The 10,595-nt window shown below is 49.2% G+C and overlaps 1 protein-coding gene across 1 annotated transcript in view; it reads right to left on the bottom strand.

Annotated features, from left to right (window-relative positions):
* The window catches only part of LOC144175527 (hemoglobin subunit alpha-D-like), an 8,672-nt gene extending 6,618 nt beyond the window's left edge, over positions 1-2,054 (bottom strand). The window contains exon 1 of the mRNA XM_077704602.1: positions 1,596-2,054. Coding sequence (XP_077560728.1) covers positions 1,596-2,054 — 459 coding nt within the window. The remainder of the gene's footprint in view (positions 1-1,595) is intronic.
* Positions 2,055-10,595: the final 8,541 nt, after the last annotated feature.

Raw genomic sequence — 10,595 nt, forward strand, 5'->3', positions numbered from 1 at the left:
CACATATGAACACTGCAGCGTCTGCATCACTGAGACGCTTACGTTTAGATGGATTTTACGCAAACTAAAACGCGGAATAAGAAACGGTAGGTCTCCTCGTTTTGGCTTCACGTTGTGCCTTAGTTCGGAAAAGTATCGTGCAAGTGCAGGGCCACTTCTTTTAGTGCGAATGCCGCCATACACTAGCGCTTTCCGTGCAGAGCCGAATCGAGGGAAAAAGTGCACGAACGTCGTCTGCTGCAGTCCGTGTTTGTGCGCTCGCGTTTTTTCTTCGAAATGCGTCGCCTTGCACTCACCCTGTGTTTCGTACACAAATGCACTATCTTGTTGCACGTGACGACCATCCTTGTGTAAAACGGGAAACGCTATCGTTTCTACTCCGCTTACTGACACAAGTATCATGCTGGAGCCGTCTGCTATGATGCGCACCAAAAAACGCGCCAAAGCACGCTGCACCTTGCACGAGACCAGAACTCGCACAGAGGCCAGTGTAGAAGTGCAGAAGAACTCGTGCAGCACAGTGTCAAATCGAGGGCCGAGGTGCAGGTGGCGCTAGCTGCACTGGCAAATCGAGGTCGAGAGTGCTGCACCGCTTCAACTGGTGCAGAAAGGGTGTCAATCACAGCCCTTATAAAGCAGAAAAAAAACAGGAGGACACACCTGTCCACGTTTTCCACTCAAGTTCGACGCCAGTGAGTGGCCTTGCGGGAGGGACCACTGAAGATTGAAAAGGTCATGAAAAAATTTCAAAAAACTAGGCTTCAGTATTTCACTCCGCTGTATTCCAGAGACAAAAGACGTTTTCTCAAGAAAAAACACAAGAAATATTAAAAAAAAACGTTTAAATTTGGCGCTACAGTGGTCGTGTTATTGGTAGAAGTGACGTCATACGGGCCAGCACTAAAAATATAATTTTCAGTGTGCTCACTGCACGCTAGCATTCAAGTGATCCAATCAAACGGAACCAGTGGCCCCACTACAATCGTCTTGTGATTAGTTTTAGCGGTAGGTTAGTTCGGCGTCCGCCAAACACACAAAGAAAATATTGTGACGTCATATAAAAGTTGCCTCAATCGGTTGGGTAGACGCCGCTGCTTCATATGTTATCTTTAATATCTCCATTATTTGTTTGAAGTTTGAGGTAAGATTGGCATCATTCCTGTCGGGACAAAGCAGTCTTCTTAATGAATCAAAATTGTATTTTGTCTTCATGGCCCCTTTAACATTGACCCGGCTCACGTAAAAACTGTAAGAGTTTTTCCTACTGGGTGATGCAGTAAGCAAACGGGCATTGTAAGTGGTTGCTGCTTGCCAGTTACAGTCTAGTGTGTATGGGAGGCTGCACATAGTGCACCCATAGCGGGGAATAAATGCATCCTTGACCATTCTTAAGGACTTGTGTGAAAGCACTGCAAGGACCCCTCTTCTTGTAGCCTTTTGTTAACCGGGCCTTACCTCCTTTCGGAGGAGAAGAATTGCTGAAAACGCGTGGAGGCATTGAACGCCGGTGTATAATAAACTACGGCGACAGAATGCACAACGCAATCCACTTAAAATTCGTCTTGAGTTTCCCCGTTTCCAAGAAAAGAACTCACTGCGAACAGCTTCTCCCAGGCAGCAACCGCTTGCGGCGTCATCATCTTCTCAAACTTCAGCGCAAGGACCGCGATGACGCAACTGCCGAGGTCGTGGAAGTGGCGTGGTGCCACCCCTGGTCGGTCAGTGTGGGCCTTTGCGTTCTTCTGGATCAGGGCGTCGAGGAGTCGAGCGTCGTCCGCGCAGTCCACCATGGACGTCAGCTGGTTGCCGACGGCGTACGCGTGCGCCCTGAAGTGCACGTCGTCCGGCAGCGAGCCGACGTCGTTGTCCCTGAAGCGGCTGAACATGGGCAGGAACTCGGGATGCCGGGTGAACAGCGCCTGGAACACGAGCCCGCCGTAGTCGGTGTGGAGGCCGCACAGGCTGCGCCACGTATCGCGGACCAGCTTTGTGTCGCTCGCGGTTAGGCCCGTGACCGGATTGAAAACCTTTTTCTTTCGTAGGCTCAAACCCATTTTTCGAAACCTGGGGACGTGCTGGCCTGCAAACTGACCTGATCGCACTAGGTTGGTAGGTTGGTTGCCTCAGACCATGGCACATACCCACGCGGGGGATTGGAGGAAGTTTTGTACCTAATGAGGATGTGACCTATATTATTTTAGATCCCAAAATTTAGAAAAGAAAATACCGAACAGAATTTTTTAAATATGTATATTATGAAAGTAGGTTCAGGAAGAAAAATGAGATAAGTGTGAACGTTTAGCTGGCTAGCAGGAAAACCGGCCTGTCGCCGTAACATAAGAATGAAGGGCAGACACAACATCCCTGTGGCAGATTCCTAGGGCGGAAGCGCCTAGTGACAGGACCTCGGAATTAGATAGAGGAAGGTGAAGGCGTCTTAAAGTTGACTCCAGATGCGTGCGTCGCACTGGGGAGAAGCTGCTGATATTAAATAGAAAATGTTCTATATTTTCCAGTTCGTGGCAGAAAGGGCATTGCGGAGATGAAGCCAGACGAGATTTATAAAGATAAAAATTTAGTGGGGGAATTTCGCACCCAAGTTTAGTGATTGCTACCTCGCATAGCCTTGTTTCACAAAACATCGGCTTCCATGCATGACGACGGTGGCTATAATCTCTAGAAGATAGAAGGGCGTCTTATAACATCTTCTTCTTCTTCTTCCGCAATCTTCTTCTACTTACGACTGAGTAAGTTAAAAGTGGAGCTTGGTTATCATGGTCTTGAGGAGGGCTTTTTAGTGAAGCAATGCAATGATAAGCATAGAAGCGTGAAGACAGAAATAAACGAACCAGATTCGCTCGTAGGGAAGGGGAGGCATGATAAAAACATGCATTGAGGTCGCTATTATGGGGTGGCCGAGATAAGATGAAATCCTGACGCAAAAGTAAACTTCTCTTTGTGTGTCCGAGGCTGCTGGCGCCGTACTTCCTTCGGGTGGTGATGGTGGTGGCCCAAAAAGGCCCATACCCCCTTGTGGGAATTGGCCAAGAGGAATTTATTTTTTTCATAAAAACCAATAAATAATACGAAATAGGGGAAGAGGAGAAGAGATTTATGCAGTATCTCGAAGAGAAAACAGAATAGAGAGCTGGTTGTGAAGAAACTTAAAAGTCCTGACCTCTACGGAATAGTTCTAGGACGGCTGTCGAGCCTTCTCCTAAATAAAGGATGGACAGCGTTACTAATATTCCCATGGCAGATGCTGAGCTTAGTGCCGCAATAAGACAAAAGCTCAGGAAGAGACAATGGCAGCCAAAGGCGACGCAGGCAAGTGTCCACCATCTTTCTTCACTGATTTGAAAATCGGCGGGAAAAACGGAAGAACGGTTTACAGATTAGATTATGGCAAAACTGGCTCACGGAAGATGTAGTCACGCCTGCCCGATATAGGTATCGATTAAGTGAGGGAAAACCACCGTTAAATAAGGTCGGAACGTACAACTGAAGAAAGTTCTCTTCTTCCTCCTTGCCTTGGATATTCCGGCGTAGTCTACTTTACTTAGCGCGATGGTTTTTTTTTCGTTTGCACATAGCAAAACCGTTGGATTGTGTTAATAGGCTATTAAAGCTATTTATTAACAAATCCCTTGTTTATTCCCACTCCACATGTTTCGTCTGTAGTACCTCAAGGTTTATGTAGTAAGGTGCGCATTGTTTCCGCTCGCGGTTTCGGTTCTTACGTTTCCTCGAATAACGTTACCGTGGCCTACGCTAGTGAAGTCCGTGACTGTCTGCATCGCAGTATTTTATTCAATAATGCTTTGTTCAATGAAATGCGAGGAAGAGCCTTCTTTGTTGCTGAAATGTCATTTGAAAAAAAGCAATCAATTTGGGAATTGTAGGTCTCACAAATCATCTTTATTTTCCGGTCTTTTGTGGAGTACCACAAGAAAGCCTATTGGGTCCACCGCTATTTATTGTATACATAAATGACGGTATGAATAAAGGTGCCACTGTGAAACTGTCATTTATGCACACGGTAGGACTATAAAATCTCGTGGGCCTACTGTAAATGTCTCAGCAATAAAATGCAACGACGTATTACAGAAACGTTCCATTTGGTGGCAATCAAACAGCGTAAAAATTAATCCGATCTAAAAAATCAATGACCCCTCTGTCTAACGACAACGATGGGAAAACGCGAAGCTTGAGTCATTCAACAAAACTTGTTGCCGAGCTAGTTGGTACGTACTCAAAGAAAGAAGAAAACGTGGCGCAAATTAGACGTGGACGAATCTATTTGCAAGCAACCGGAGAATATTGAGCACGTTTTCCTACATTGCTGGCGGCCGTCTTCTTGTGGGATGTCCTTCAGAGGACCATCCACAAGGATTTTCCAGTACATCCGGTTTTTTGAGTGCGAACAACGAAGAGGGGGTTCCCTACAATTTGGTATGTTGTTGGGCCTCCACAGCATTTGGCGTTCGCGCATGACCTGGCTCCACGGGGACGTGGACGCGAGGCCGACAGTACAGTATTAAAGACGATAGTCTTTCTTGGGCTAATTAAACCCAGAAATTTTGGCCTTTTTTTTCTTTAATGCCCATCTTCGACACAACGCAGCAACACAAAACAAATTTATTTACACGACGAACTCGAGCGACAAGCCACCAAACTATGAAGGCTGATGTCTCTCTAAAATTCCCTAAGCGTAGTGAAGGGTTCTATCCTTGGCAGCCAGTCAGGAGCGCATGAAGAGGTTTATTTGCCCATCGAAGCAGATACATAACATGCCTCAATGGAACTATGCATCGTGGGTAATACATACACATTACAAAAGGCAAACACACACAAAAACAACAATTCAGAAGTGGCTGCCGCTGGCCTACATACAAGTTGTAACATTTTGTACCACACAGGGTACAGCATAGAGTGGAAAGTTAAGTTGTCGACAAACGCGAACGGTAGCTTCAGGTTCGAACACCACGAATGTGGGTAGCAGTGCAACAGTCTTAGATAGTTACAGATACACACATGATCAAGTGAACACTGCAGATAACTATGTATCGCATGTAATCTGGTTTCAAGGTTAATATTTTAACTTGTTTTAGTATGGTTACAAGGCTACTATTCAACTATTCGTATTTCCAAACGTGCGTTGTTCACTTTGAAGAAGTGGCACGACCAACGCAGGAGGAACGCCTCTTTCCCCAGCGTGGCGAGCTTCGCTTCCAGGTGTTCGAAAAGACGCGTGCGCATGCGCAGCAGCATTGGGAACATAGCCTTGTGAGGCCGGGTCCGGAGTGCCGCGACACCACGACGCCTCCACACAGCCAGGGCCCCCACACAGAACAGAAAAGTCACTCGGGCATGGCGAGATTTTGTGCGCTCCCCTAGGCGTACTTAAAACATCCTAGACATCAGCGTCCACAACATCCTTGCTACAGAACACTGAAGAAGTGCGTGTTGCAAAGTTTTATTTTGTCCGCATTGAGGGTACCGCGCTGACGGTGTTACTCCCTACGTTGTCAAGTGGTCTCTAGTAAGCAGAACGCCCCAACCACGCTCCCATCCGAAATCTTTGACGTCCGCTGGGAGGACCGAAGAAGTCAGATGCCCCCAGCGCGCCATTTTAGAGCGCGCTTTCTGCTCCGCAGTGAGTTCCGCCACAGCAAGCTTGTTCGCAAAGTTTGCTTGGGGCAATGTCCGAAATTTCCAAGTCGGGGATCTGTGCTAACACTTCCCGAAAGGTTTTCTTGACATTGGCGTAGAACGGCGGTGGTTCCTCTGCCAAAGGGCCGATGTAAGGTTCACTGTAAAACGCACCTCGCGATGTGCCCAGGAAGTAGTTTAGAAAGCTGCTTCCTATGTAGTCCGGGTTTCGCGTCAAATCTACAAACCTACGCAACGCCAGGACGCTGCACATTGTCGACATGCATGGAAGGCTGTATCCCCCCATGCTGGTTGGGAGCCGCATGAAAGCCCGAGCTACCCTCTCCGTCTTTCCTCCCCAAAAGAAAGAGAAGAACTTGCTCTCCAGCTTCCGCACTACATTTCGCGGTGGACGAGCTATGCGCGCAACGTAATAAAGATTGGAAGAAACGCATGCTTTAAATTACAAAGCTGCGCTCCGTAAAAGACAGTTTAAATTGCGCGGCTCCCGACACGCGCTTTTTGGCCTTCTTCACAATTCCCGTCCAAGTCTCACGCGCCACCTCACCCGAGGAGTGGTACGTTACACCAAGGACTTTCACGGCGGCGATCCACTCCACTTCTCCCCAAAGGTCTGACGTGAATGCTCCGAATCGCAGTGCCTGACGTTTACCCCTGCTTATTTGCGCGCCAGACAGCTCGCTGTAGATGGAATAGAGGCGCGAGAACGCAGTAAACTGATGTCGTCCCGCAAAAACAGGGCCACGTCATCTGCGTACGCTGACACTTTTACCTGGGCCTGTCCGGGAAGGGAAAAGCCGCGTATGCCAGGAGAGTTCGCCACGCGTCTAAGTAGAGGGTTGATTGCCAGAAAAATGTAGGGGGGAGAGTGGGCACCCCTGCCTGATCCCTCGCTGGACTGGGAAAGGGGCGCTAAGTTGTCCGTTTACGAGGAGTCGGGAAGTGAGGCCACGGTACACAAGGTCTAACCTCGTAATGAGTTCCATTGGAAAGCCGAAGCTGCGAAGAACGGCCATCAAATAACGATGTTCCACTCGATCAAAGGCTTTGGCTTGATCGAGTGATACAAAGCAGACTGGAATGCCGGTTCGAGGGGCCAATGCGAACAAGTCCCTGGTGAGAGAGGGCCGAAAAAATCGAGCGCACCGGCACGCTACAAGTCTTGGCAGGGCTCATTACGTGCGGCAACACTTCAGAGAGGCGCCTTAAAATTATGGTGGCTACGATCTTACAGTCAGTATTCAGCAAAGTAATAAGCCTATATGCTCGCGGGTGTGACGGCTCCCCTCCAGGTTTCGTTATAAGGACTATGTAGCACTCTTTAAAGGGACACTGAAGTGAATTTGTCAAGCTCCCGTTTTTGCTTGCACTGCGTAGACTGGCTCAAATTAGCACACTTTTCATCGTTTATCCGGTTGACAAATCGGTAATTATTTTACAAAGCGCGAAAGAAGAAAAACTACCATGCGCGGTTTGCGGCGGCCGCACCAACTAAGGCTGTGACGTTGAGAGGAGGGGCGCCGTGATTGGACGATGCCCAAGGTTAGCAATCAAACAAGTTTCGGTTTCGGTTTCGGTTCTGTAAAACATAACCAATGGCGTTGTTGGATGGGGATTCTCAATATCTCAGTAATCATCGTACCGCGCTTCTGCCATGTTGGCGGCTGTAAAATGCACAAGATAAGCCTCCCAGGACGGCTTGTAGTCGTAGCATTCACTAGCCGAGATCTACGCAGTGCATGAACGCCCTCCGCGTACCCGCAGACGCCCAAATGTCATGCGCTTTTCCCCCATATTTGGAGCTTGCCTCCCTCATGCCTGTATCGTAAAAAGCGTGTTCGCACCAGGCCAAGGGTCTGTTCATTCTGGCCTGTGCCCACTGCCTGCAAGCAGTCGGTGCTTATGGCAACAGCACGCCAACGAGAAGTCGCTAGCGCGCCAGTGCCAGCCTGCGCGCGTTTTGTGAACTAGTTCGTGTAGACATGAACGTTGCTGCCCAAAAAAAGGTGAACTCAATATAGAAAACATCGGCGGAAAACATAAAAGTTAACTTACAAAAAAAAAAAAAAGCACGTACCCACGGGGATTCGAACTCGTGACTTGCAAAACATTTGCGGTGAACTACATAACGCCTCAGCCCACTCGGCCACGAAGCCGGATCCACACGCCTTCCTAATATAGGGTATATATTGCACAATCGGTTTACACTTTTATTTAGTTTTGTCATTTCAAGCAGCTTAGGTGACTATTTGTTGTACTGCGCTCGTGCAGTAAGCGTCGCCCGAGTTTCCACAGTAGCTCACGTCTAGCAATTGCATTTCGTAGACGGAAAAGCGTTCGCAGATGCGTAGTCGTGCTGCTGACTGCTGTTCTTGTTCGCCCAGCGCAAAAAAGTGCTTCCCGCGCCCTAGTTTTACGCTGTACGGTAAAAATATCTGTTGATTTTATTTGCTTAGTACCTATATTGACTTCGCTGACTCTTCTCCCGCCTTCAAGAGGCCTTATATTTTCCTACTGGCGTACCAGTCAGCGAAGCGTCGCATGTGCGCTTGTGCAGCGCCTGTGTGAAGCGACCTTGACTTGGAGCTAGATACAGTGTACAAACAAACCAAGTAAAGAAAGGCACATTCTTCCATTCACAAACGTGTCCTGGCTTCGTTTCAACTAAGCGAACGAATTGCGACCAAGCAATTTTTTTTAACCTCCTTGATTGCGACGACCCGCCGGCGGCCGGCGGACGAAACGCTGGGCCGACTGACTCTGGGCCTCTTCGATTTACAGTCTCGGGCTCACCGCGGACTCCCCGAGAAGCAGCCCAACATTCGATTTTCCCGTGTATCCCTATGGCTTCGGGGAATCCTCGGACTACCCGCGGGCAGCCCACGGGGAGCCAGAAGTGGAAAATCGAAGGGGCCCTCTGTCTGAAGGCCGGGGAGCCGTGCAGTAGCGCAGCCAGCCAATTGCCACCTCATCCCCTCCTGACGTCACATGAAAACGCCACAGAAAATGGGCGAGCGTAAAGAGAGGAGGACAGCATTTTCGAATTAGTTTTTCTACTAAATAAAATCGCGTAAACGCGCCTAGAGTGGTCGAAACATGGCCTGGGGACTCCGGACTACAATTGGCGCTAGTAATCCCGCAATGTTTACATATCACTTCAGTGTCCCTTTAAAAGAAAGTGGCCGCACACCATGGGTGAAAAAGGCGTTCATCATCTCTAACAACGGGTCCTTCAGGCACGAAAAGAAGGCTTTGTAAAAGCTCAATGTAATGCCGTCTGTCCCCGGGGCCGAGGACTGGTTCATGCTTTCTACTGCATCCCACAGCTCCTCGGAAGAGACAGGACCGGTTAAAGTGTCAGCTAAGCAACTGGGAACTTGTGGAAGTTCACCGAAAAAGTTGCGAACATTCTCCTCGAATTCCGGGGAAGTTTCCAACTCTCCTGACGCCTTAAAAAGTTCCCTAAAGTGGTGAGGGAACACTTCACTTATGTCGGCTAGACGCGAACCAGTGGCGCCGTTCGGCAAGACAATGTGGGGCACGTGCGCTCGACCGACGTCATCTACCGAACCTGCCCTAATATACCTTAGTGCCGAAGGGTCTTACAAAGGTCTGCCTTGCACGAATGCGCGACCCGCTGCGCTAGACGACTGACGCAAAAGCCTCTCGTAGCGCGCCCTCAACAGACCCTCATAGTCGCGCATGGCAAATGTCATTTGTCCGCTCTTTATGATGCGCAACCACCTCAAAGCCTCATCCAGTTCTCGTGAGATGCGCGCTTTAAGTTTGCATCCCGCCTCCATAAGTATCTTGCGCCAACTCGCCTTTAAGTATTCCCACCCGTTCCGCAGAGTTTAGGCTGGTCCTTTAGAGAAGCAACGCTATCAGGATCCGCTAGCAGGCAGATGTCCATACGCCACATGTCATGTCTGGAGATGTTTCCGCGTTGCACCAGCTTTACGGAGACGGGAGAATGGTCGGAAATACGAGGTGTGCCAGACGGAAACGCCAGCACCTCGCAGCTTTCGAGGCATCGACTGAGTTCTGGGGGCAGATAGAAATTGTACAGCCGGCTGGCGGACGCGCTTCTCGCCCAAGTTGCAGCGGAAGTTCCGCCGTGGGTCTGCACCCAAGCGTCACTCAGTCTAAATTGATCTACCAAGTCACCACGCGCGCACGCGCCGCTCTGCGCAGCCACTCAGGAGCGAATGCTTTGCGCTTCTGGACTACTACGTTCTGGGATATGGAATCATGAAAACACTGCCGCGTAGGGCAGGCGTCCACATTATCGTGGAGCCAGGCCATGCGCGAGCGCCATATGCTATGCAAGGCCACCAACATAACGAGGTCCAAGGATGCCCCCTCCCCGTTTTCTACCGCTAGATAGCGTATGCCATGGGGGCTGGTCTGTCTGTATGTCTGTCTGTCTGTCCGTCCGTCTGTCTGTCTGTAACTCGATTCAGCCACCCGGCCAAAGTAAAATGCATACGGCGCAATAGTCTTACATACTCACAGCCAAATGTGAGCGTTTAAGCCCGGTTTATATGTTCATACTTGTCACCTTGGCTGAACATGAACAAGACATTACGCAAATATTGGACCGAAAATTAATACACAAGAGATATTTACAGTGTTCCTTTATTAAAAAAAATCATGGATGCATGGGTTTTCGATAGTAAATGATAATCTTCATCTACTGCAGGAAACCATCGCTTGCTATTGGGCGCGCCACCTCCTGGCGGCGAATGAGAAATCACGCGGTAACAGCAACGAAAGGTTCCACTAGCTCGGTTCCACGTTCTGCTTGGAACGCACGTGGAGCACGGAAACGCGGTTCTATAAACCTTGAAGTCGGCCGCCTCGATTCACGCGCGTCTCCGCGGTACTGCAGCGCTGGCATCGAGAAACCCGGCCTGTAGCAG

This window comes from Haemaphysalis longicornis, unplaced genomic scaffold, assembly GCF_048455015.1.
Source record: "Haemaphysalis longicornis isolate Haplotype H1 unplaced genomic scaffold, Haemaphysalis longicornis Haplotype H1 scaffold_3, whole genome shotgun sequence".
NCBI classification, from domain to species: domain Eukaryota; kingdom Metazoa; phylum Arthropoda; class Arachnida; order Ixodida; family Ixodidae; genus Haemaphysalis; species Haemaphysalis longicornis.